We start from the raw sequence: 27,747 nt of genomic DNA on the forward strand, positions 1-27,747 counted from the left end.
GTTTGTATGGAGTTTTCTGAGTATAACTGGGCTACGATCTCAGAGACAAATTTGCCGCAAAATGCTCATTTTTGGCAAGTAGGCCTCTTGGACATTGTCCTTTCAGAATATCCTGACAAATCCCATAATTTCAGAAATTTAATTTTTATGACGTCATCACTTTAGTACTCTATTGTACAGATGTGCCAGAATAGCTGGCAATGTAAAAAAGAATGAACTGTCTTCTGGCAATATCATTCAGTGATATAAGAATATAGTATAAAACTGTCTTAAATTATTGTCACTAGTAATTAATCTATCCCATAGGAAGAAAGTTATTGGTAACTTGCATTTCTTGTTCATAATGCATAGAAATTAGATAAATCTTCCAGATCTCACTCGTCAAACCAATGGCACAATACATGCCCTTCTTTTTAAAATCAATATTTTTCACCAAACAACAATAAACCCAGCATCACATGTCATTTTAATTAGGAAACAGCCCCTACATGTGAATCCTTCAGTATTTTTTTTTCAAGATGTTAAAATACCAGGATTGAAACAGCTGTGTGAAGAGGCCCACCGATATAGATATAACCTCAGTAACTGTAATAAATATTGCTTTTATAGTCATAAAAATGATATCATTTATATTGGTTGCTAAGTTTTTAATGTCAATGTAAGAAACATATGGAAAGTACTCCTTCTTCACTGAATTATTTCATCTGAACACTATATAAACCACAAATACAAAGTATCAAAGCTGTTGATTATTATTGACACAAAGTAAGATCCACGTTATGGGAGTAAGCCTTATAATCCTGGCGAGAAATTAGTTATTAGTGCTACATTTTTTTGCACTTAAAAGGTTCAGTAGTTGGTTCACCATAACAATATAGCAATCTTTTACAATAACATATTACATTAAAACATAATAATCACCTTTTATATGTAATAATTTTGCACATTATTAGTTGAAAAAGATTGTGTTTTTATGTTTGTGTATGCAGGGTCAAATAGAAGTATTTATTCAATGATTTAGTTGAAAGGAAACACAAGATTTACACAAGAGATGAATGTTGAAGATCACTGGGATGAAGGAACTGACAAACCCTAATGACTCAGATGTTGAAGGCGTACAAAGGAGATAAAGCTGGAAAATCCACCAATGCATCTTCTCACAGTAATCGAGAGTCTTACGGAATTGAAAACAATCCACACAGGTAAATGAGTTCTACTGATCATGAGTTAATGAAGTAAATTTTCTGCCGTTACAAGCAGATTCAAGACCTGTATTGAGAGTGCTAGATGTGTGCTGAATTATTGTCACAGCAATCCAGCAATGGTGGTTAACTGTGAGGCAGTTCTCTATATGTTAATTGGTGAAGACCATTATTGTATGGGCCAAAAAATTGCCATCTCTCCTTGCTCCTCATTGCTAAGGACATTTCGCCACCAGAGACATCTTGCACTTTCAGCGACAGAAATTCCATACTGATGGAATCTATCTGGAATCTGGTCAGGAGCTCTAATAATTGGTTGACATAGTAGTTACCCTATATTGTTTTAGCTCCGAATGACAGACAAATGACAAAAGGCAGGCCACAAAGGTCAAATGTAAATGCGATGAATTTTTTGCAGTTAATATTCATGGAATATATATTCTTCTCTAGAAGAAGCATTATGAGTTTTGCCAGAGCTCGCTTTTGGAAGAACACAAAGCTTTGCCATAATCGAGTAGGAGAAACCTAAAATCAAACAAATTTACATTTGGAACCCTATAACTACTGGATTAATAATAATTAATATTATGTATTGATGTACATCATCATAGTACAGAATTTCTGTCACTGAGGCTCAGAGAAAGGGAGAAATGTCCCTAGCGGCGAGGAGCTAGGAGAGATGAGTGTTTTCGCAGGCTTAAGTAGACTAGTGGCCTTTTGTTCCCACTAGTCTGACTTGTGGCTTAATGGTGTAGAGCGTCTGGACTTCATGTAGTGACCAGAAGGTCATAGGTTAGTTAATGCTTCCTGCATGATCGCAGTGCTCTGATTCTCTTTATTACAAATTTTTTCATTATAATTTTATCAAATATGTTCTGTATATATCAAACACAGATCCGGAAAACGAAGAGATCTTATCCTCACTAATATCTTAGAAGAAGGAAGTACAGTTGATGAGCCACGGAGCTTCGAACAAGATGAGAGATACCTGGATGAGTGTTTGAAAGTGCTTGATGGAAATCCTGAATCACTGCAGGTACATCATACACGTACATGATTGCATGAAAAAAAAAGCAGTTTATAATACCCAAATCAGTCAGTTTGAATTAATACCAGTGCTTAAAGGGAACCTCCACTCTTACTACAGAATAAGTTTAAATCGAATAAAATTATGTTGATAAACAAATTTGTTCGAAATTTGTCCTTAAAAAAAGTGTTTATATCAGGAAAAGTGAATTTTAAAATCGCTTATTTTCACTTTCAAATTTCACGGGCGCCGCCATCTTGAATAATTGTGACGTGTTACGGTTGCTCTATTGTTCTGACACAAAGAGCTTTTGTTTAATAACAATAGGGCAACTGTAACACTTCACAATTATTCAAGATGGCGACGCCCGCAAAATTTGAAAACAAAAAAAAGCGAATCTAAAAGTTATTTCTTTCGGATACAAACGCTTGCTTTAAAAATATTTTAGATTGACTTGACTGTAACAGTTATTTCCTGTGATTTAAAGTTATCTTTTTGTTGACGTGGAGGTTCCCTTTAAAGAGACACAGTCAGCCATGTGACCATGCTGACCTGGACACTACTTTTGTCAGTTTGAAAAGAGTTTACCTCAGCCCGAAATCAAATGAATGCATCTGCTACATCTAGAAATCCACTTCAATCTTGCCTAGTGTTTCATTAAATCCTTTATCTTTTACAGAAAACCTCTTTTTGACAAACTTTAACTCATCCTATTACATTATTTTATCATATCTGGTTAAAAACAGTATCCAAAGAAACATGAACAGCCGGGCGGAAGAAATCGCTTTTGTTTACCAAAATCACAAAAGAAATGAATCAATAACACTGGCGAGCAAATAATCGTTATATGTAAAATCGATCGAAAAGGTTAACTATGTTTGGAAAATCAAGCTCTTCGATCTTGAACCTTCAACAATGATCCATGCCGACTCCGTGTCATTTCTCACCTCTATTGATGATTGAATTCAGAAGTATTCATTGATGTTTGGCTTTTCCTGGAACAAATCCATCGATGAATTCTCAATGGTATATAAACAATGTGTGATCTGATGTGGCTTAGGGTCTGTAATCACGATTTGGGCTTGTAACTAGTTCAACTCTCCAAGGTTTGTTTTGAGTAGTCCGGACCGATATGCTTCTCGCTTCCTGTTTCACAAGCGCGTCTTGTGACACGCAAATCAGCTAAGAAATGGTATCTAATGCACATGTGCATCAGCTAACTGTGTCCCTTTAATTACCCTTTTTATAATGATGCCCTCTGTTGCTTTGTTGATGGTTTCTCTTCCATTTTGCATGACAACCTTCCCAGGGAGAGTATTGTAGATGGAGCCTCTTGTAGGCAACTCACTTTCATCACCAGCCCTGACAGATTTTGACAGTGTTCATTGATCTTGCTACTTGAAAATCAAACTGTCTGTGATCCCCTTCTGGTGAAAATTGGATACTGCAAGGATAAGACAATTTATGTTGTTCTTTCCAATAATGTTAACATTGAAATACAGTTAATACATTGTATTTGAAAGTCAAAGTCAGTATTAATTCACTGTACGTCAATTTTTTTAGATATAGCCAAATTTTGTTCTTGATGGATGTTGACATTTTTAATTTAGTTTTTATTGTTTTTATAATTTTTTTTTGGTAGCTGTCATAACCATCTTTCTCAAACTAATGATATCATCATATAGGTAATATCATGTTGTCAGCAGATCTATTTCACTCAGATATAGGGCTTAAAATCTCCCCAGATGATAGTAGGACATTTTGGCTCACTTTCGTGTCGTTTAAGAGCACTGCTGACCTTTACCATGTGGGCTTAAATACCTCCTTTCTATTCTCAAGCATTTGCAACTTTGGCAAGTTCTTTGGTTTGCTTTCTTTGTTTTTAACTTGTGACACGTTTTTTGTTGAGCCCAATAAATGTCTCTGGACAAAGGTTTAATATAAAGTTTGTTTTTTTTTTTGTTTTGTTATCACTAGAGTTCAAGTTTTATCCAAGTGTGTTTTTAGTCACAGTATAATACTCATGATTGATACCTCGTTTTAAAGGTGGAGTGTGATTTAGAGGAGTATGACTTTGATGACTACAACTCAGTCGCCAGCACTGCATCACTTCTTAACATCCCATCTGAGTTAAGACAAGAAAATGTCATCACAAGGAATCATTCATATCTTCCAACCAATCAGAATGTAGCATTTCTGGCATCGCCACCCAATGGCACTGTAAAAGAGAATGCTGTCATTAATGGCTCAGAAAACTCGCCATTTCACCTGAGGGAGAAGTTGATGAGAATGTCCAAGATGCAGGCATCCATTTCCAAGGTGAACAACTGGAGTAAGTTTGGTTTGAGTGGTGCACCAAGCAAGGATGAATGGAGAGATGTTTTCTTGGATGCTGCTCAAGATGGAGACTTGAAAAAGATGGTAATTAAGTTACTTTTTAAAAAATAATTTAACATGTTATTTTAACTAGATACTGTTACCCAATGGATTGAAACCAAGATAAACCATGCCTTATTTCAATGAGCTATAAAATACATGTATATGAAACCATAAAGTCATTATTTTAATTTTAAAAAAAACTGAATTAAAGTGCAGTTGGTCAAATATAAAAGTCAAAAGGCAGCGTTGATTAAAAACAGTCATGATGACATTAATGTACATTTATGACAAAAGGAAAAAAAAGTGCATTGTTCAACGAAAAAAAATCAGTTTCAAACCAATTGGTACGTATACAAAATGTTTATAAACCTTGGGGCCCTCAACCTTAGAAAAGGGCATGATAAAACTTCAGAGGCACATGGTACTCTTGTTATCCAATTCCTGGAATAAACCCGAGCTAGAATAAAAAGCTGCTATTTTCTGCTGGTTTCTGGACAGAACTAAAGAATTCAAATGCACTGAAACTGGTCAGTGTTGACAACCACGTGCTCAGGAGTTCTCCCGATCTTCTTGAAAACTTAACACGAATAAATTTGCTGCACTCCTAAATAGCTACTTTGTCTCTGTAAATGGCATATAATATTATTATTATCATCATTAAATTATTTAATAAATTATTATTGTGACTATCAATATTATCATCTCAATTTCTTTGACCAGCAAGAGGCATACGGCAGGCTTGGTGGAACAAGTGAATTAACTATCAGATTTACAGATTCTGATGCCAACACAGCATTACACAGGGCTGCTGAAGCTGATAACCTTCCATGTCTTCAGTGGCTTGTCAGACAGTTACCAAATGACTGTTTGAGGAATATCATCAACCATGAAAATCTTACTCCTCTTGCTGCAGCACTCAAGGTAAGATGATCAGAAAAGTTACTGTTTAGTAACATTGTGGTTTACTTACATTTTGTATTGTTATTGATGGCTTATTTCTGGTTGGAGTTATTATGTGAATGTATGGGTGGGTGGGTGGGTGAGTGAGTGATACTACACCCTGTTAGCAGAGCTTTTGTTTCGTTTCTCTTCTTGAGTGTAGAGGAGAGAAGGAGGGTTTACCTGAATCACGTCAAGCCTTTGAAGTCATTGAAACCTGAACTTCTCGACTACTCAATCTAGTTGTCTCTCTTAAAACTGGTTTTCAGAATGTGTGCATCCGTTAATTGAAAAACCAATATTATATATGGTCATAACTATGCCTGCTGCACAAAGGACACAGCTATCAGGCCTGAGTTTGAAGCAACAAGTAGCACAATGCTCGACAAAGATCTTATTCAATTCATGCAGAATCTTTCTCAACATCGCCAAAGTCGAGACTGATAGCGAAAAAAATACTCTGCTAGCAGGGTGGTGTGCTACTGAGCCCTTATCAATTAATAATGATATTCAGCTGCATTTTGCAGCCCTAGCCCTATCCTCCACTTGTAAGCCGCACTCCCTCTATCCCATGCTACACATAACTGTAAACAGACTCCTCACACCACCGTTCAATTTCCCATAATAAGCACCTTATGCTAGTGGAAACCTCTGTATTCTCCTGGCCAGACTAAAATTCTCGAAACCAAAACTCTTCACAGCCAACATACCCACCTAGCCTACACTGTACATATGACATTACTCCTTCTCCCACCCTTTCCTCAGGGGGTAGATTCATCGTTATTGGACGTGAACTTTTACCTATCTCACATTAACCTCCTCTACTTAGAATGGTAGTGTCCAGTGTGCACAGTGGCTGCTTGAAGACACCTCTGCTGCAGATGAAATGGCAGATGTTACCAGTAGATTTGCATTGTTTCACTTGACAATTCAAAATGGTCAAGATGACTGCCTTAAGTGTCTGTTAGCATATGTCAAGGATAAATTCTTGGAACTTGGTTAGTAACCTGAGTAGTGTGTTTTTCTCTGCTTGGCATTAACCTGTTTACGATATTGTTTTTTTTCAAATATGATAATAATTATCATCATCACCATCACAAGCGGGGGGGAGGTAGCCAGAGTAGCTCTGAACGTCTATAAGACAAATATTATGCAACTTACCGGCGTTTTATCTCCAGTCCAGTTTATAAGTACATCTACACTGGCGGTTGAGCGCCCGGTTTTAGCGGGACGAATTTTGCCTTCTTTTTAGGGACTGTTCGTTATTTATGCTTAAGGGGGGGCCGGTGTTTAGAGTGGGGGGGGGGGGGGTAAAATTTTCAAAATCAATGAAAAAGGGGGGGTGTTTTTTTTAAATACAAATAAGGGGGGGGTAGCTTTTAGAAACTGTTGTTTCAACACTTGTGTAGCCGTTTTGCAGACATATTTAAAAAGTTGAGCTCTGTATCCAGAATTCTATTTTAATACAAAGCGCCTGGTCTTTATAGTTTGAAAAGCCAAGAAAACTTGACGTGGAGTAGCGTTATTTAAAGGTTCCAATATATATTAACTTATTAAATCTCTTTACATGCAATCTGATATTTAATAATAGCATTGTTTATAATTTTTGTCTTCAGTTTCAGAAGTACATCCTCGTGGTTCAATCCTTGCAATGGGCTCCTTACAAACTTTCCTACCGTTGACTTCTCTCTTAAATCTGATCTTTTCTGGGCCCACGTTTAACACCGGCGCTGCAAATACGCTTTCCTTATTTAGAGCTTCTATACTGTACGATCACAAATGACCTTGCAATGGATTTTGGTTTATCGGCAACCGGCCAGAACACGTGTTGTACGCAATTTCGCAATCGGAGGCACGTCGCGTCCCGAGGGGAGGGTGGTGGGGGTAGGGGGGGTTACATTTTGGGCCTGTCACATAAACGGGGGGGGTAATTTTTTAAAATACCCACTTCCGGGGAGGGGTAAATTTTTGATATGCCTGAATTGCTTGAAAATCACCGACCCCCCCTTAGGCATAAATAACGAACAGTCCCTTATGTGGGAAATCTAGTCCTGTTAGCGCGATGAACAAGGCGAGCTTTCAAGTCATCGTGGAGCTGCGTGGAGTGTTCATGTGGCAGAATTCCTCACCCAGTTACCGAGATCTTTGTCGCCTTTACTTATGAACACAACAATGTTTTTCAAAGGAAAGGGCGGTGGATGTCGAAACTGAGCTCATATGAACTGGTTCTAAAAATACTTTTTGCTCTTTCCTCTTCCAGGTGTCACAGATTCCTCAGGTGTCACACTCGCTCACGTTGCAGCAAGAGAAGGTCACCTGACTTGTATCCAGACTCTTGTCGATCATGACATTGACGTCACTATTCCGGACAAAGATGGCCGATCTCCCGCCGACTATGCATACTCAGCCGGTCAAACCGGTTGTGCCCGTTATCTGGTGATGGAAGAATCATGCTGGTTACTTTCCGTGCGAATAGCGAAGCTTCACAAAGAACTCAAAGATTGCAAAGAAGAAAATAAAGAACTCAGACAAAGATTGGAGGCAAGTTGTTATCTTTGTTGTCGTTGTTTGACTCTTTTATATTTGAGACCTTCAGATTCTAAGACTAGTATGACTAAGAAAACGAGATTTTTCTTATATAACTAGTGTGCGCGCGTGAACAAGCGTCAGTTTTGGCGGGAAAATGTGGTAGCCGTCGTCCTTCTTCTACGTGTTTAGCAAGAATGTCGTGCGGAAACAAGTTATCAAATGTTTGAACTTCAGTTTTATGATCGGGAGAGGGCAATAAAAATAACCGTGTCAACTTTTCTGGTGACAAAAAATTAAAATGAAGCTTTTCTTGGTGTCCTTTTTGAGAATACATAGACTACGAGTTCTTAGTCCTTCGAGCAAAACGTACGAGACACATAAATGACCACGCGCGTGACTGAAGGCGCGCGTGCACTCCCCTCACTAAATCTGAAGAAAAAGAGAGACTGCTCGCAGTCTAGGGAAATGCACGGAAAAAACACTTCAAGTCAAATAGATCTCCTCCTCGCAGTCGTCCTCGTCCTCGAATCTGAAGGTCTCTATTTATGTACCGAGGAAGAAGGCTTTTTTGCGCTCGCACTGGTGACATACTTGCGTGCTTATATCTCGATAAAGCATACTTGTGACGTAGGGAGCTTGAATTATGACAATATAATGACCCCGCTCTGGATCTTAGCCGGTGCGCGTTTCTTTGAGGATTTTTATAACATAAAATTTGTTGCGCGCATGGATAGTTATCTTGACTTGAAAAGCACCACTGCTTTGCAACAATCTGCCCCAATCTTTATTTCGTGTATCATTGGTCTTAAGTTCAGCACGTAATTGTTTTACTATTTTCATAACAGGTCCTTGAAAGTCGAGCAAGGTCTGGAATACCAGACAGACCGGAAGCTGTCGGAGGAGATCAGGTAAAGGTTTCATGCTTGTGATTGGGGTGGGGGCGGGGAGGGGACTCCCGTGTTTGGCCTATACGAGTATGTGCCGCTGAACAGGGTATAGTTTTTAGGGTCTTGAGTCTTAAACAGACAATCACTATTTGGCGTCTGGACAATCACTATTTGGCGTCTTAGTGAACAGAGTGCGTTTTTTGACCGGACGACTTTAAAATAATATAAAAAAGCAAGTTCCCTGATTTTAGTTTTAAGAATTAGCTAATTCTGTATGCAAACAAACGAATCAGGGTCATAAAATAAGGTTTCTTGTTTTAAACAGAGTGGCAAAATGAGCAATTTTTGTCGTAAACAGGGTCAGGTCTTGATGGCTTAGTAGCACATCTCTTCCTAAACTTCCCTTGAGTGCCGCACCCCGGGCTTGTAATATAGGAAACTAAAGGTTTACGTGCAAGTTAAATTTTTTTAGCGACAGAGTGTAAGAAAGCTGTTCCCACTCTAGACCGCGAGTGGTCGTCCTCCTTTCCTGAGAGCCACGCGCGGCGTTTAAAAAGGTAAAATTATGCAAATGACAGTAAAAACTATGGAAAGGCAAAGGCGGAGATAGGACGACTCTTATTTTTTCTTGCTCGGACTTTCGCTGCTTGCCTCTTTCGCGTGCTCTTGATCTACTGTGACTCAAAAGAAAATAATAAGAAACTGCTCGCTGTCTGCTCCCAATCTCGTATTGCTCTTCGAAAAGGCCTTTCCACAATTTACTAGCGCACACTCCTGAAAACCCTAACTCCCAGTCCGGTGGCATCCAGGTTTTATCCATGGATTTTCTTGGTAATTTTCTTGTTGTCAGAGTGACACTAGCAGCACTGGAGTTACAAAATATGATGACAGACTGAGTACAACAGTAACAGACAGCCCGCGTAGCGATAGAAGTCGGGCCAGCGGCTCACCCGATGGCGAAAGTCCAAAGGGATTCGGACATGAAAGGTGAATGAGGACTGTTGTCTATCTGTTGTCTATTTTATCTCATTGATCGAAGGTTTAAGATTTAGACCAAATGCGTGAGGTCTCTATTTCATTCCTTTTCTTCTTCCTCCTTTCGCCCAGACCAAAACGAAGATCTGACAAAAGAGGTTTTCGAAGACGCTCCGACAATAAAGTATTTTGAAGACAGAAGTGTATTTTTGCGTTTTGGTGGATAGGCAAAAACTAGGGCCTCGAAAACACTGACATACACACCATTGAAATTTAGGAGAAAAGCCTGGTAGCAAAAAAGTGTCACCAGATAGGTGTTTTCCGTGGGCTGGTTTGGACCGTCGAAACTGACGATGCAAACACTCTGTGACGATATTTCAACGTTATTATCGCGATACCTCAACCTGGAACCCTCTTGAATCCTCCTATTTCAAGGCCACGGAGCCATTCAATGTATCTTACATGGACCTGTCAGAGTACTCTATTAGTGTCCAGTACTATCTCGCGATATCATTTCCTAAATCGATTAGGTCCTGGAGCCGAGGCACGTAATTCTGAAAGGTCCCAGTTTGCTCGGAGGATCATATCTTGTTTGTGTTTTTTCAGGGAAGAATTCTGAATACTGTTTTGTCTCAGTTACAAACTAACTTTTATTCTTTTATAGATCTGCGTACCAGTATCACTTTAACGGATCTGACCATAACTTTGAAAACAGGACACCTCCCAGTAGGCTAAGCGGTCATGCAATTTCAACTGTGAATAAGGAGTCTGAAGTGAAAAGTACGCGTCATTTTGAAGCCCTGAAGAAACAAAGGGGACTGGGAGAGAGGGGAAGTATTGATTCTACTGGCTCGGGTTCGTCGTCTCCAATGTTGTCGTTGCCTGATACACATTCCGATATGCAACAAGTTATGGCGTGAGTATGGCTAATCGGTATAGTCATAGCCTACGAGCAAGCTCTCTGGGGCGCTCAGGTGGCGGGGCGGGAAAAGGAAGGAGAGCTTGCTCTGGAATTTGTATTCCACTTCAATTCCTCCGTGGCTCCCCGTCGACTGAGCTGTCAGATTTTTGTGAAACGAGTGCGAATGTAACAAACATTGAAAAACACGTGCCAAGGGTAATGACGTCATTATTAATGTCATCTCCGCCAATCAGCATTTCGCGTCGACTTTTTTGATGCAGATGTTCAAATCTAGAGACGTAGTTGCAAGCTCTCCTTCCTTTTCCCGCCGCGCCGCCAGAGCGCCCAGGAGAGCTTGCTCGCAGGCTAACGTATAGTCAACAAATCGATCGATTATGTTTGTCATTGCACTTATTAAGTTTTACTGCCTGTAATCACAAAGAAAATAGCTGCAGTTATTTTCTTCGCTTATCACATCAGGAGCTGAAAATAAAATGAAGCGAGCAGAATTTGAGGAAGCTTTTAAGACGAGCAATTCCCATTAACTGTGATTTTTGTTGAGCAGTTGAGCTGATGGTACAGTATAATTGCGTCATTTTTTGTCATTTTTACTAACTTTCTAACCAAATCGTGTTGCTGATTTCAGGAGACAGATCGCTGCCAACACGCGCAGACTGGTCATGTCTAAGCATGCGCAAAAGGTTGAAGAATCACCCCTGATCAGAATCAAGCCCATAACTGATATGAGTGATGTTGTGCCTGTAGAAGAACCAAGAAAAGGTACCCTGTGGCTTTCTCACTCCTAATCAAAATAATAAGTGTGATCCGCGTGACATCAACAGAGTGACTACATCCTCCAAAAGAAAGCGTGGAGGCGCGAACAGTAGTGTGCGTAGCAAGAAATTCGAGAAAGTGAAGAAGGATTAAGGCAAAGGCGCAGGGATATACCCTTATCCCTTCTTTTTCTCCCTTCCCTTTACAGAAAAGTTCCTTTAAGGTGATGTTACACGGGAAGATTTGCAACACATCATTTCAACATTGTTGCGACATTGTTTCGAATGGTTGCAACATTGTTCTAATATTGCTACGCTGTGTTGCGTAAAAAATCGTCGTCACGGTTGCGAATTGTCCCGTGTAACATCACCTTTAAACTCTCACTCGCAGAGATGTTCGAAGACCAAATTAAAGAGGAATCTTCGTGAGTGAAATACTAGGGCAGTAACCTATACAAAATACAAAATACCCGTGTGAAATTAAACTGGAAGAATGAGATTTGAATGGTTGCTCCATAGAATTAAGTCCATACTTGCTCTAGGAGTGATAGCGTTACTGATAGGGGATGATGTACATGGATATTCAAAAAAATATTTTTTTGTGTGAATTTGTTAAAACATGGCCAATAGGTTTTCGCTGCAGCCCGGCTCTAAGCCAATGCTGTGCCAAAAATTTGAGGGTCTTTCCTTGATGGCTGGTACAGGGAGATACCCCAGGGACATCCCTGAGAGTGGGTGGGTGGTGGGTTGTAGGGCAAAAGCAGTGGGGTAGGGAGTGGTGCTTGTCACTGACATTTCAGTGTCACGCCTTTTTTAATTCTTTTTTGTGGCCCGACCCAGCTCAATCAGGCTTCTTTTGATAATGATTTTTAGGATAATTGCATAGCTCAGGGGGGTGAGCTGACGGCCATTTAGTCCCTTAGGTGGGGAGGGAGAATCCTTGGTGCCAAAGACCAAATTAAGAATGGCTTTCCTCACGGTTTGATTCTTTTTATCCTCCAGTTCCCAGTCTCCAAGTCATTCAACGTGATATATTTTACTCCCCTTCATCCTCCCGCTCCCATTCTCCTGCTCGGACAGATTCCACGTCAGGAAGCCGACCGACTTCCGGCACTCCGGGAAAGTTGAACGAGGTAAACAAAATGAAGACAAACAGAGCTAAACAGGAAAAGGGAACCGCCGGTGAGGACAGAGTAGGGACACCTTCGAGGTTAAGATCGCTTGCAAACAGACGTAAATTATCGCCATTTAGTTCTGACAGCACGCTTAGCTCAGAAAGCGATGATGAACGCAATGGTCAGCGGAGTAATGGACCCCGATATCGCCGAGGATTTAATTCAGCAAATCGAACGAAAGAAAACAGCGAAAAGGCAGCGATCTCATTGACGAATGTACCTGAACAATTGTCCAGCAGGGAGATTAGGACGAAGAAAACTGTTTCGTGGAATGAATCGCTTAAAGTCAACACTCCAACGAATTTAAATGAACAAAATCCTGATGAAAGACCGCGTGTACCTCCAAAACCACCTGTAAGGACAGTATCGCTTGATAATGGTTTTGTATCGACAAACGCGGGTGTTGTAAGGACAACGTTGCGTGACAAAGATACTGTAAGAAAGGAGCCCCTTGACACTCATAGGCTTAGATACTTACAAGTTTCTAGAAAACCTCCGCATCATGGTGTCAACGAAAACGTGGATAAAGTGGTCGTACCATCTCTTACAGTGCAACAGCCAGTCGATTCACCTTCGGTAAGTTGATTCCAGGGTTAAATGAAGACTACTTTTTATTCCTTTGAGAGTAAAATATCACGTGTATGGTTGAAAACTTATTAGTAGTGCCTCTCTTAGCATAGCAGGGGAAGTAATGGGCGCGAGAAAAAACGGGGCGCACGAGGAAGATTCGCGTGTCTCCCAAGCGCGCTCCGTTTTTCCCTTCCGCCCATGACTTCCAAGCGCCTGAAAAAAAAGCAGGCGGGGACAAAGCAACAGCGAGCGCCAGTTACCGCGGGCCCAACATGCATAGGACGTTTTTTTTTTCAAGGTTAGTCTCATTCCAAATTAAAATAATAACATAACAACGAATAGGTTAAAAGAGCTCAAGTCTTCATTCAGAGGTCTTAGGTAACTTAAAGCTCGGCTGTGAAACGCAGAAAACAATTCTCAAAAATAGATTTCTTTTTGTGTGTGGGTATTTTTTTCTAGAAAGAGTAAATGAAAACGTACAGGGGTTATTAGTCTTGAAATCATCTTTAGTTATTTGGCTTAAGTTAGGGAAACATTAAAATAATTTGATATCGTTGCCTTTTGAACAGGGCCCATCAGGGATCAACTCCTTATACTCATTTGATGGTTATCAACAGGACGACACACCATGGTATGAAGCGCAGTTCAATTTTCCTATACATTATCGAGGCAGCTAGTATTTGACACACTTTCACAGAGTTTTTAAATACCGCGCATAGATTATATTACCGTGGATTGATGCTGTAGTATTTTGTGCAAGCAACTTTGCTGAACCAAGAAAGAAAAATATATGGTACTTATCTTAGGTGTTGGCCGGGATATGTGAATTTTTAATCGATTGTTTGAAACGTCATCGAGACAAACAAGTCCACGCGCGACAGCCTCAAAGCAAAAAATGCAGAATATTGTAATGGCGACTGTTGAGTTCTCTCTTGACAACACTGAAAAAAAGTCTGCGGACCTCTCCGGAAAACACTTCCGTTAAATTATTCTATAAATAGCTTTGGTGAAATTCACGTATCTCAAGGGCTGGACTGGGCGTTTCCTGTCTGCCTCATTATTCTCTCCTCACTGAACGTATGAAAAACGCACAAAGGACAGACGAACGAGGCTACATTGCAGGCGCTAGCCTGCTTAGCAAACACTTGCTACACAGGCCAGGCGGGAATATGACGCGAGAGATAAGTAATACTGTAAAATAAGATAAGTAATGCTCGCGAGAGATGAGGATACGCGCGAGGATAGGGTCAGCACCGCCGTTCTTATTTCCGCCCCTAATTTCTCGTGCGCCTGCCTCGGGCTAAGGACAACGTCACTGGTCACAGACGAAATTGGAAGTTGACATCTGATTGGCTGAGGAGTGAAGGTTGCGTCACGCCATTGCGGGGAATGCTGTAGGGTAAAAAGATATTCGCTGCTTGTGTGGCAGACGCGTGTTGGTTTTTAGGAGCTCTTCAAAAAACAATCCCAGACGAAAGTACAGCAAGCATTTCTGGGGAATACTAACATATTTATGCCTTTTTTAAGCATATGGTGGTGTGAATTATCTCTGGACTTAAATAATATGGCCGCAAAAATGCTGTTAAATAGACTGGTGTAGACTCAACTGAAGACAACACCAACTCTACACAAAAACGTTTCAGGGTACCAGCCTGGTCACAGTTCTTTTGACTTTTTGCTTTTGCTTTTTACCTTAGGTATGAAATCGACGAGTTTGATTGACGTTCGACAGTAGCACACAAAAGCCGATGGACCAACCTCACTCTGGGGACGCGGTTGCCGATGGATTGGACTGGTGCTCAGAAAAGTTCAGGTTTCGTGGCAGAGCGGAAGAGCGGTCGAAATATATCTAGCAAGTCCTGTCAGTGGCACTCCCCCTTGGACACTCACTGTTAGAATGACTTTTAGTATGAAATGATAACAGTTACAAATGAATGTAAATATGATGGTTTCGTTAACTTATTCTTCAGAGGTATAATATCTTGATTGTAAATAAAATGGAAAATATTATTGACACATAATTAAGATTTCTTGATGAAATATTGCGGCTATTTGTTTAATTATTCCTACTGTAGTGCGTGTGATAGTCTGTCCTGTCCCTTTTTATAAGGAGCTTAAGCAACGAAGCCGGCGACGCCTACGAAAACGTTACTTACAAAGTGACCTCGCACTGCTTCAAACTTTCTCGCGCTTATTCCATCTCACTCAATTCGTCAAATGTTGACAAATTTTTCTTGAGTTGAATTCTAAAAGACTTAATGAAAATTCAGGAAAAGGAAATACTATAAACCTGGGCCAGCCTAACGGCTCGTGAAATTACGTATAACAATTTCGAAATATCACTCGTGGTATTTATGGCAGATATCACTACAAATCATACTATTACCTATACTAATTTGACTGCGGAAGGCAGTATTTGTACTTATATCTTAATAGGTTCAAACGACAAACCAAAGAAAGGGTTCGAACCTTCTCAACTAAATTTCGCCTTTAGTTTTTATTTGCCAAAGACTGAAACGTGTGCTTGAATCACAAAGAAACGAATTCATCATATGAAAAAAAGGACCACAAATTTTGCTAACCATCATTTGATGGATGCTCTGCCTTTACGAATACGGCAGATCTTCCGTCCGATCCGTGAAAAAACTAAATTCTTTTCCGCCGAGAAATAAGGAGTTGCTTATGGGATAACAGAAATCGGAAATGATTACTATTCAGTTACTTAACTTTGATCCTTTTCATAACATTCTATTTCGCAATACCATATTGGTAACTAAAACAAACAAGGACACAAGCTAAGGATTTTGCAAATATTGCTGAACTTTGTAATTCCCTATCGAACAAATCAAAAAAGACTTTCATTGACAATCTTGCAAAATATCTTCGGCAAGGCAAAGCTCCGTACGGAGGATTCAAGAAGGTTGCACATGCAACACTGAGAATTCCGACCCTCATTTTGTAATAAATCCTTAAATACCTTCGTGTTGTGCAAACAGAATTATGAAGGTGCTAATCCTCTTACCTAACGCTGAAGAAACTTATCAAACAAGATTTCACATAACTCATGACAGAATTCACGTTTCAAGAAGATTGACAATTAGCGGACAACTGCATGAAAGGTCGACGAAATGTTCCTCTCAGTAGATGCTTCTTCTTTCGCTTTTTTTTAAGATTGTAGTTTGTAACGCTTCAGTGTTGACACCCTCTATCCTTAACCATACTTTTGTCTTTTTTTATAGTTTATCAGTATTACCCCTTGCGTTTTTTCTACTAATATTTTGAGGTTTCTTTCAAATTCAAGTTCATTTTGAACGCTATTAAATATTGACGTAGCATATCGTGATATAGCCCCATTAATCTCAGTTTATAAACGCCATCATGCTAAGGTAATATTTGAATAGCTTTTTAAATAGCTTTCTTCCCAACGCCGATGGCTTCCATCAGGTCACTGACCCCATCATTTTAAGCTATCATAGCTGCGTAATACTTACTCCTAGCTAAACAGTCAATTAGAGAGGTCATTCCACATTTGACGCTCATGCCCAGAAACTGATACTACAAACACTTGCTCACCGTTAGACCGCGGTGTGATATAGCACAGATTTAAACTTATCAGATTCGTACTGTTTTTTTTTTTTTTTTTGCCATTGAAGATTCGTCGCAGTTTCCAAATTTTTCCCACGGGGGGTGCTGTACATAGGGGGAGTGGCATCATGATGAACGATAACTAACTGTCACCACCTAAAAAGACGATTTTGACAAAAGATTACAAGCGTAGTAAACTTTTAGACGTGATGGATTGCTTTTAAGTGTGGTAGAATGATGCAAATCCCTTCTCACAGATCGTACTCATTGTTCATAAAAAAAAAAAGGCATAGCAACAAAATAAAAAAATTACCAACATTGACATGAAAGTGTAATTCTATGAAATAAAAGCCGCTGTTTTAATTGGGATTCTTAAAGCAAATGAAACGATCATACGAGGACAGTCTATATTAACTTTAAGCTCCCTTTTACTTCAATTTACTCATGATTCTTTCTCTTTGTTTGGTGATACCTGAGAATAAACATTAATTTAAAAGACCTATATATGACTAGCAAGAATCGCGTGAAACTGTTTCATTTTGCTACTTATTCTACAAAAAAGTGATCAGAGCCGCATTAAGTCAAGTATGGATTAAGTGTACTTTCCGCATTGTTTAGCATTTTATCATGCCCAACACTGTGGTTATTTAGCACTATGACTCCAATTTATCCAATGGTGGTGTCAGACCGGGGGGGTACCCAACAAAGTTTTACACGGAGAGGCTCCGCACCTAAGTCCAACCCTTTACTCTTTTATGGCAGAAAAGGTACCCCTTTCGTATATCTTCCATCAACAAATGGTACATACCTAGTTTAAAACTTTGCATCCTTTGAACTGATGTAAATGCACCCTCTCTAAGATCTGAATAAACCTCAAACTTGAACGTCTTCTCGACTTCTTTACAGCCATATAATGCATCTGTTAGGGCTTTAGGGCCCTCTACAAACCAAAACGACAAAACTCCCTACCCTTAATTTTTATATACTTCAGCTAGTGAAATCCCACCCCTATCATATACCTGAAGCTTGAAAAAGGTACCCCTTTCTTGCGGAGCCTCCCCCTAAAAGCTGTTATATGGAGTACCCCCGGGGGTGTCAGATCGGCAGCTATAGCTGAGTAGGTCTGCTTAGTAGCCGTGACAGATCCCAGTGGGTGATTTGTGGAGGCTTGTTCTGGGGTTCTAGTTAAACTTTGAGGATTTTACTTTGAATCGTCACGAAATTGATAGAGGTCGTTGTAAAATGTCGTACAATATGAATGATTGGGACGATACCATGAGATCCAAAAGCACCGAAACACTAGGAATTAACAAGAATAGAAAGGAGAGCGATGATTCACGATCCGACACCGGCTTCCCAAGAACTAGGACATACATAATTGTTTCCCTGGTGCTCATTGCCATGTTGGTCATTGCTTGCGTTGTGCTGAGCATTTTTCTCGCTAAAGAAGTGAAGAAGAAGCAGCAGCAGACAGTCAAAGGAAGGCCACCACCGTCCGATATCACACAGAAGGAGTATTGTTACACCGCTGAGTGCTTACGAATTGCAGCTGATTTCACCAGGAACTTGAACAGGTCTGTCAATCCTTGTGATAATTTTTATCAGTATTCATGTGGTTCTTGGAAAAAAGACCACCCCATTCCCCCTTCAAGGACCATGTACGACGCTTTCATTGTACTAGATGAACAGAACTTTCTGAAATTACGAGATCTTTTAGATGAAGATGACAACTTCCCTAGCAAGCACGCAGTGAAGAAGGCAAAGAGATATTTCAAGGACTGCATGAATGAAGAGCAAGTAGAAAACACCTCTCAAAAAAGTATCGAACAGTTCATGGCCAAATACGGCTCCTGGGCTTTGAATAATCAGACGTGGAACTCTACAAACTGGAAGTGGTCGAACGTTTTATTAGCTATGACATTAGATCTTGAAGAAACGCCCCTTTTTGCTACCAAGCTTGATATCAACCCAAAGGAGTCATCTCGACATATATTAAGGGTAAGTAAACTTTTGTGTTCTCGATAAGTTATAATTATACATTGACTTGTTTTCCTATACAGCATTGCCAAAAGTGATCTTGTGATCTAGTGCGAGTTACAGTATCTTTCTGAACATCCAAATGTACCAAACGTGCCGCACTCTGGAACACTGCCCCCACGAACTTCAGTAACACTTAACGAAATAAAAATCAGTGAATCGCAAAATGGTTATCAGCGTCCACTTCTGCACTTAAAATAGGCTGGGTAATACAAAAAATTACAACAACATTTGTATGACCTTTTTAAATAGACACTTTAATCGGCAACACGAAAAAACAAAACAACCCCGGTAAAAGTTGAACCTTTATAGCAACAGTCCACTAACTAAATTTTCAATAACATCGACTTGCAACATGATTTTAAAAAAAAGCAAGGTGTAATACTTATAAATTATATAGTAGAACACTTAATTAATACATCATGTAAAAACTGTAATATGTGGGGCAAAAGGATACCCAAGGTCTTTTTTTTAATGCGTTTGTCGCCATAAAATTGAGTTTTTTAACGTAGAAAAGGATCTTCAATTGTTAACTCCAGGAGAGGGCCTTATTGTGTACATGTATCGCAGGGCTTAAGAAAAAAGGTCAAATTAAGTAACCCACTTTGGGATCAACCGTAAAAACCGTTCTGGGTTTTTGCTCATCGAAACTTCTGATTGTCCCCTATGCACGCCGAACTCCACTTGGAGAAACCATCATGTCAAAAATTTTATAGTTGAAAAGAAATAAAAGCAATTCATGTGTATATATATGTGTGTGATATACAACAATTAAAAAGAGTGAAGGACATCTAACACAAATGATACCACTGAAAAACGATCAGTGGAGATTAATAGATTTGAGCAATGGGTAAAAAAATGGATTCTACGAGAGCACTCTTATACAGATTTCCTGGTGCAAAGGTTAGTACGTAATGTTTAGTGTTATGTTCCTACTATGCGCACAGGACAATTTAATTTGCGTTTTGACGAGTGGAACATACTAGACATAAAGGAGCTTCTTTCATAACTTATGTAAGATTTTTCATTCCCTTTCTCAATTCCATTCTCCATTACAAAAAAATGGGAGTCGAAAGCATTCATCGTTACGTATTTGGATTATCTGCATGACTAACCACTGGTTTAACACTGCCTTCAGAAAGTTTGTTCGTTTCCTTTGGCTTTTCTATTCAGCCTTTCCGAATTCTGCTATCATAGAGCCAGGACTCTATGGTGAGCGCTAGTTGATTCAATGTCGGCTATTTTGCAGCCAAAAAAAATTAAAAATCACTTGCGTTAATAAATCGTTGATTTCCGAAGAGTTAAGAAGTGACTGTTGTAGAAGATGATTAAAGGAGCTTGTAATAAAAATAAACGGCCCACGTTTCAAGGTCTTGGAAATTGCTTCAGCAAAAGGAAAAGCCAACTTGTCCAATAATCGTTTTCCCTTACGTCAGGGTCTGAAAGGGTTTTGCGTGATCCGTACATTGACCGGTAAACAAAACGTGAATCGGGAAAACTCATGAAATACAGTCGTGATTCGTGGATTATATATTCACTGTGACGCGTGATCCTCTAAGGGTCCTCTAACATTTTAGTCCGTGAATCGAGATTTCTGCCGCTTAAAGAGATGTAAGTGTCGTGACGAGGGTTCGAAGTGAAAAATTGTGGAGCTTCGATTTTATAGCAGTAAAATTCATTGCCAAGAACTTTGTAGTGGTCAAACAAAAAGCAGAGAATCGCCAGTTTGATCAGCGCCATACTTTTTGTTTCCTTCCCATCACAGGGTCATTTAAGACAAACTCTCGCCTATAGTAGTCCAGCAACCACTAAGAATCGTTGATGGACTTAATCAGTTCGTCACCTAATCACGTGATTCGTGAAATGACTCCAAAAGGTAACGTCATTCGTGAATGTACGGAAATTCAACCCGTGATTCGTGATCGACACCCCCTTCCAGGCCCTGTTATGTCAAGACGGCACAAAATGCGAGTTAGGACTCCTGTCACGTTTGTGCTGGTTATAAAATAAACATTTGCAATCATTTGTACCAAATCAACTTTCAGTGATGCTCGAATTGAACCTTTGTAATAACCTCCGCAGTTCTTAGTTTGGATGAGGGTGTTTCATAAGTTTTCAGCCTATCTCTTTGACTTCTATTTAGCACGCCATCCCAAACGGAATACACACTTTTGACGAGGGTCATTTTTGACATCTGCCGACTAGTTTCCTTGGGATTGATTTAAAGTGCAGTGTTATTTGACATTCATTGCCAAATTGGTCATAGCATTGACAGGGGCGTGGCGTCCTTTACACAAATACGTACGTACGTACTTGAGAAATTGGTAGGATATTTTAAAAAAGATTATCTGTCTATCCCCAAATAGATTGCTTTTGAATAAAACAAAAAGGAAGAAGGACTGGGGAAATTCATGGCAACGCATTTGGTCGCCACAAAGAATCGATCCTGACTGATAATCATTCCTTTAAAGATTTATCTGAAACGTTTTCCCATTCAAATTAAAGCTATTCATTTCTAGTTTGCTCTCACTATATAAATGTCGCTTAGGTTGGAAACTTTTTTTTCTTTTTGTAGTCTACTTTTTCCCTCAACGCGGAGCCTGATCCCAGGCTACTTTAGGCAGACCTCCTTCAGAGTTCACGTTTTTGCTGCATTCATTTCCCATAGCCCATGGAAGGATGGGGTTACGAAAACTTTTTCGAATTTCCGAGGTGGTCCCTTACGAGAGCTTCTTTTATCTTCAGATATCTTTTAGAGCGATTTTTATTTTTCTTGATTAAAGTGAACGAACTTTCTTTGAAAACAGGCTAAGTACGTTGAGACCGTTTCTATGTTGCGTGACTATGCTAATTATTCCCTGTTATTCAATATCTGAACGCAATTTTTATTTGAGTGTGAGCGGGGAAACATTTTGCAAAGCCGAGAGTGATTCTTCCACTTCCTAAATCTTTAACCATATATCCAATTTCAACGCTGACGTATTCAAAAAACATTCCTCTTGGCGCCGCTGATAACCATCTACCATATTCGGTGTATAATTACTATATATGGATATTAAAGGATAAGGGTGAGGGGTAGCTATTTTTTTAATGATTTCCCAGTGAGAAAGGGCAACCATGTCCTCCCCAGGCTGCAAACAAAGCAGATATTACCCTCCTCAAGATGTCAGATTTTTTAATGATGATCACGAGCAACGCATATTTGCTTTGTATGTTATGGCAATTACTAAACTATACACCGTTTTGTGATACTCACATTGGACCAGGACTGGTGGAGTCTTCTCTTACGGTGATTCCTTAGTAAAAGAACCTAACATAGATTGTAGATGAAACTTGGTACACTGATGTAACAAGTCAGAAAGAAGATAAAAAAGTAATAAAAATGAGGGTCACCGTGCTTGTTTTGACGTCACAATGCTGATAAATACGGCTATTTAGGACCTTTGACAAGAACCCTGCGCAGTCCAAAAGTAAACAAAAGGGAGAGGTTTTTTCGATGATGCATGTAGTATCGCACAGAATTTGACTTTAATGTATTGTTTATCTACTTACACACCAGAAAAATGCCTTTTAATGCCCTTGTTTCTACTTTACGCTCCAAAGTAGATTTAAATTGGACACGCGCTCTTCGACCCTTGATAGCTCAATCCGTACAGTTTAGTAAAACCGCCAAAAAACTGAACATAAATTTGTGCCAATTATTTTCTCATCGACAGGAAGCACTGTCTTTCTTAAAATCATGAAAAAAAAAATGGTGGTCACCGTACTCGTTTTTGCGGTAGAGCTGCAGAAAGTGCGAACCACATGCATTTTCTCCGATTTTTGAGAGAGGACTGGGGCGAGATTCAAAATGGCATGTATGTGAAAGGGGAATAAAAGTAATAAAAAATCCTTTTTTACAGAATTTACATCGAGACATCACACTTAGGACACAATGTGATAACGAAAGCGTTTAAATGAAAATCAAAGTGAGTAAGTACAAGTTTAACATCCACTCGGCGAGGTTCTCCGTGAGGACGTCGAACTCAGCAACAAGCTTACTGCTTCCGTTATGCACATTCCTAACACATTGAGTCTCATCTCGGCAAGAAACAACCGCAAGCGAAAATTCCAATAGCGTTTGTCTTCAGTCAACTTTATTTTAATAATGTTACTTTAGACGCTCTTTATTACGGTGGCCATCTTGTTATACGCAGTTAGAGATGCGCAGTGCAAAACCAGTGAATCACCTTAAGCGTATTTCACTGTAAAACAGAGAGCTGGACGAAGGCTTAAAGACGTATCTCTCGATAGTTACTACTTTCTAGTTGACCGCGTGAACTTTCCGTTCTCACTTTCGTACAGCTGGACTGTCACTCTTTTTAGAACACGATTATTTCTCAAACGATGTCCGTTCGTTTACTAGAACTGTATGTATCACAGGTTTTTCCCACGGGTTCTTCACTTTGTTTAACGGTCAATCCGCGAATGACGCGTAGCATTGCGTAGGAATCCGCTCAGCTGCCATGCGGTAAAAGTCGTGACATATGATTGGCTATTTTTTAACCCTCCTGGGAATCAGGGTTCTCAGAGGAGATACTTAAGAGGAGTTTACAATGGGGATTGGGGCCTATATGGACTATGTGGGCAACCTCTCTTCTCTTCCTTTCATCCTCTTGTATGGTTGGCTATGATTCACAGCTGGAGTATGAATCACAGGTAAGTTCTCTCTTAAATGGAACTAGAGGAGCTGGTGTAGCAACAGGCATATCAGTCAGCTTCAGTCATTTTCTTGGACTAAAACTTCCGCTGGTTTTGGAGACTGGGTTCGCTACGTAACTCTCCGCGCAAAGGTGAAGGTATGAACCGTGGACGTAGATTTTCTTGAAGTCGCTTCCAGATAATGGCCTCGACTTGGACGTCCAAAATCCTGGGACTAACTTTCTGGGATTACGTAAACGTTGTTTGGTGGTCAAGTCAAGGTTATCCTTAAAAACGTCCTCTTTTGAACTTTTAACCCTGAGGCCACTGTGTCTACTTCTTGGCTTTCTGTTCATAAATAATTCCAAGGGAGACTTCCCTAAAAAGGTGGTCATAGCCCTGTGTGTCAACAATGCGTAATAATGATTTGGAGGTAGCACATCCACAAAATAGTTCCAGTTCGTCTACCTGATTCCTGGTAGGATTGGAATTTGGAAATGTTGGTTTTTGAGGAGAGGGAAAAACCGGAGTACCCGGAGAAAAACCTCTCGGAGCAAAGTAGACAACCAACAACAAACTCAACCCACATGTGGCGTCGACGCCAGGATTTGAACCCGGGCCACATTGGTGGGAGGCGAGTGCTCTCACTACTGCGCCACCCTTGCTCCCCACCCTGTCTTCTTTTGTTTGACTCAACTCTATTCTCGATCTTGCCCAATTTATCCTTGAATCCTCCCTTATGAGCGTTGCGTTAATTCATTGTTTCCAGGATGTCCAGGAGCAGTAGTGGTATGGAAAATGTCGTTCTTTAAAGGGATTGTTGAAAATCAGAGCTCGTAAACCGGCCTCCCTTTATTAGTTACAAGATGTTCAGGTAAACCAGAATAACCAAAAATAGGTCGTGAAGAAGCAGAACTCTTGGCGCTGGTGACGTGCGTCATAGAAACTATACCTACAAGAATTTTAAAAAGGTATCCTGACCACAACTGAGAACATTTGCCTTGGTAGGGTTCTTCGAAATCTACGTGCAGACGTTTCCATGGTCCCCTCGGCAACAAACGTTCGGCGGGTGAGATTGATCCTAGGGACTTAGCAGATTCTTGACAAGTATTAGTTACAGCGATTAAAAGTGTACTAGATTTGCTTTTCAAGTCCATGCCACCAAAAATAACCTCTGCAGTTACTGCTTCATTTTAGCCTTTCCAAGGTGTTCTGCATGACGGTCAGCCAGTTAAAGACACTGTAATGAGTCTGAAGCCACAACTCGTGATATTCAGCTGTAGAAGAACACCATCTTCATGCCAGAGGTCAAGCCTTCTGCTGTAGTAAGGTTGAAGTGCTGGGTCGGCAGTATCTGGACAAATATAACTCTGTTGTGATGAATACTACAACACTTTCCTAAAAGATGCTCTTTCTTAGTTTTGATGGCAATCACCGAAACATTTAAAAACGTATCTCCTATGATTCCCTTCGATAAATATGACATTTACAGTCACTTGTTCCTCAGCAGACCTCTGAGCATTAATGGGTTTTCTGGACAAAAACTACGATGATCTAGTCATAAGCAGCTAAGAGTAACGCCCATCTTTTGATTCTTGCTACCTCCATTTTGGGCACATGTTTGTGTTCCCCGAGTAGGGTTGTCAACTGTCTTTGATCCGTAAGAAGCTTGAAATGTCTGCCTAGTAGGTACTGACAAAATTAGGTGGCGTCAAAAACAAAGGCTAATGACTCTCGTTAAATTCGAGAGTAATTTTTTTCCTCACTGTTTAGCATCGTGGATGCATAAGCAACTAGTTGTAACGAACCATCAGGTCCGGGTTGCCATATAGAGAATACTTCATGGCAATTGCTGGCGTAGAGTATTTACGCACGAGTTGTTGACGTATCAGAAATCAAACGAGTGAGCGCAGCAAACGAGTAAGATTTCTGATACAAAAACAACGAGTGCGTAAATACCGTACAAAGCACTTTCCATGTGGTATAATGTTTATTATATACATACTGAGACATTCATCATTTTGGCGGCCTTTTTATTTGAAATCTTTCAAAAATGCTAAAATTTGCCGCTACACATACACCGCAAAATGACAACGAAAACGAAGTATCAGCTTTTTAGTAAAAACGTTTGTTAAAAACATAAATGACGGTAAGGATATGAGGTAATCCAAGAACTATAAGTAATCTTAACTGTTTGTTCTCAATGCACAATTGAAAATGAGTGAATTTAAGTAAAATGGCCGGTTTCAATATAAGCTTAAGCTTAATTAAAATGAAAGGCAAAGTAGCTCCGACAAAAAGCACGACAAAAGCTTACGTCTCGTTCTGTTTTTCCCTTTCCGCTGTTGTTCCGCCGGCTCTCTACCGTTTTCTTTATCGAAAGTGAAACAAACGAAACAATTCCACTCCATTTCCGAAACATTTTTCACTTTTAATTTAGCGAGAAAAACTCTTCGAGTAAAACTTTTCTCGTTGAATGTGTGCGAAGCGGCGCTACAAGCTGCAATAAAAGGCGGGAATTTTGGCGCGAAACTTACACACCTCTGTGGCTTCTGATTGGACGTATCCTTTTTCTCACACGTGAAAAAACATCGTTCGCGATTCTGATTGGACGTATGATTTTTTTCACGTGTGAAAACCATCGTTCGCTCCTCTGATTGGCTAGAACTAATTTGCGTACGAAAATTTACGACATAGCTTTTCGGTGAGTATACACTCACACTCAATGAAACAACATCATACTGAAGAGCTAATTCCACCGTAGGTTCAGGGTGACATGGAATTGAATCTAAACACAGGGCAGCCTAAATGTTTTCAAAAGCTTCTTGTTCAGGTTTTGACCATCTCCATGGTACCTCGTTACCATGCACCTTATTTGAGTGTCAATGTATTTAGCACGAAAGTACTAATTGGGGACACTATTTTCACGTCACCAAGCGGAGAAGGGACTGCCATATCACGTGGTCATCCGAGCCACGAAGTCCCTTCATTTCTCAGTTATTTTAAAACCCTGAGTATTGGTTCGACTCCGGGAATAAGACCCGCGACATCCCGCTCTGCGGCCAAGCTCTCTACCGACTGAGCTTATCCTACAGCGGTTACAGAGGTAAGCCGGCTGTGTAATGGTGAGGCATGACGAAGTCTTTGTAACATGAATTTACCATGAACGTTTCCAGATGCAAGGAATGCCTGCATCCTTTATGGCCTGCACCTTCGCTGCAGTAGATCAAACAGTAAGCCGCTGATTAAATGGTGGTGCCAAGGTACTCAAATCTCATCAAGCACCTTCGTACAGAATGTTAGTTCGTAGTCTGAAATACACGATGAAGGTTGTCCGGATGGATTTCGTTTAATTAGTTTCCCCTGAAACCATGATGTCATCGATGTGGCGCAAGCAGCCTGGAAGGTCTTTAAGGACGTTTTTAACGGTGCTTTGAAAGATAGACTCTATAAGTGAAACGTTTCTATTCATTTGATAGGATTCTAAATGACTGTTGATTGTGGTGTACATTCTGCTTTCTGTCGCAAGCTCCAGTTGCCGTGATCTGCTTGCGAAAGGTCAATTTTAGTGAATTTCTTCCCTCCAGACAACTTAGTCGGTAGCTCCTACAGATTTGGCACAGGGTGTTGTTCTAGGACTGAACACTTGATGATGGTGACAGAGTAGTCCCCGAAAATCCTTAGGTTCCCATTTACTTTGACAATATAAGCTGTTTGCAATTCCCACTACTATGCTCTACTTGGTAAATGTCTCCTCTCACCAGTTTCTCAGGAAAAACTTTGACCACACTTGGACCGAATTGCAAATAATAAAAATCGCGGTTTGGTAAAACACAGTATTTTCATCGCTTACTCGCATTGAGCCTTGGATTCCGTCAGGTTTTCCAGCGGAACTAGTGTACAACGACGAGCAATATCCTCAGCTGCACTATATAGAGACTTTACTTCAAATTTTCTACCAAGGGCGCCAAGGTATAGGTGATGTAAACTTGGAAATCATATGTTTCCTCCTGGAAATGTTGGTCCCTGTTCTACACGGATTCAATTACTTTTTTCTAATTAGCAAAAAAACAAATTTGCACGTGCAG

At 40.1% G+C, this 27,747-nt stretch overlaps 1 protein-coding gene across 1 annotated transcript; it reads left to right on the forward strand.

Annotated features, from left to right (window-relative positions):
• Nucleotides 1-942: 942 nt before the first annotated feature.
• On the forward strand, nucleotides 943-15,378 carry LOC140933575 (uncharacterized). Its single transcript, XM_073383179.1, has 13 exons — nucleotides 943-1,202; nucleotides 2,097-2,238; nucleotides 4,276-4,650; nucleotides 5,329-5,529; nucleotides 6,377-6,545; nucleotides 7,808-8,088; nucleotides 8,922-8,984; nucleotides 9,814-9,950; nucleotides 10,603-10,854; nucleotides 11,486-11,619; nucleotides 12,615-13,363; nucleotides 13,927-13,988; nucleotides 15,055-15,378. Exons 1-13 carry the CDS (start codon nucleotides 1,096-1,098, stop codon nucleotides 15,077-15,079), a joined length of 2,697 nt encoding a protein of 898 aa, XP_073239280.1. The 5' UTR covers nucleotides 943-1,095; the 3' UTR covers nucleotides 15,080-15,378.
• Nucleotides 15,379-27,747: the final 12,369 nt, after the last annotated feature.

The sequence above is a fragment of the Porites lutea genome, chromosome 4, assembly GCF_958299795.1.
Source record: "Porites lutea chromosome 4, jaPorLute2.1, whole genome shotgun sequence".
Lineage (NCBI taxonomy): Eukaryota > Metazoa > Cnidaria > Anthozoa > Scleractinia > Poritidae > Porites > Porites lutea.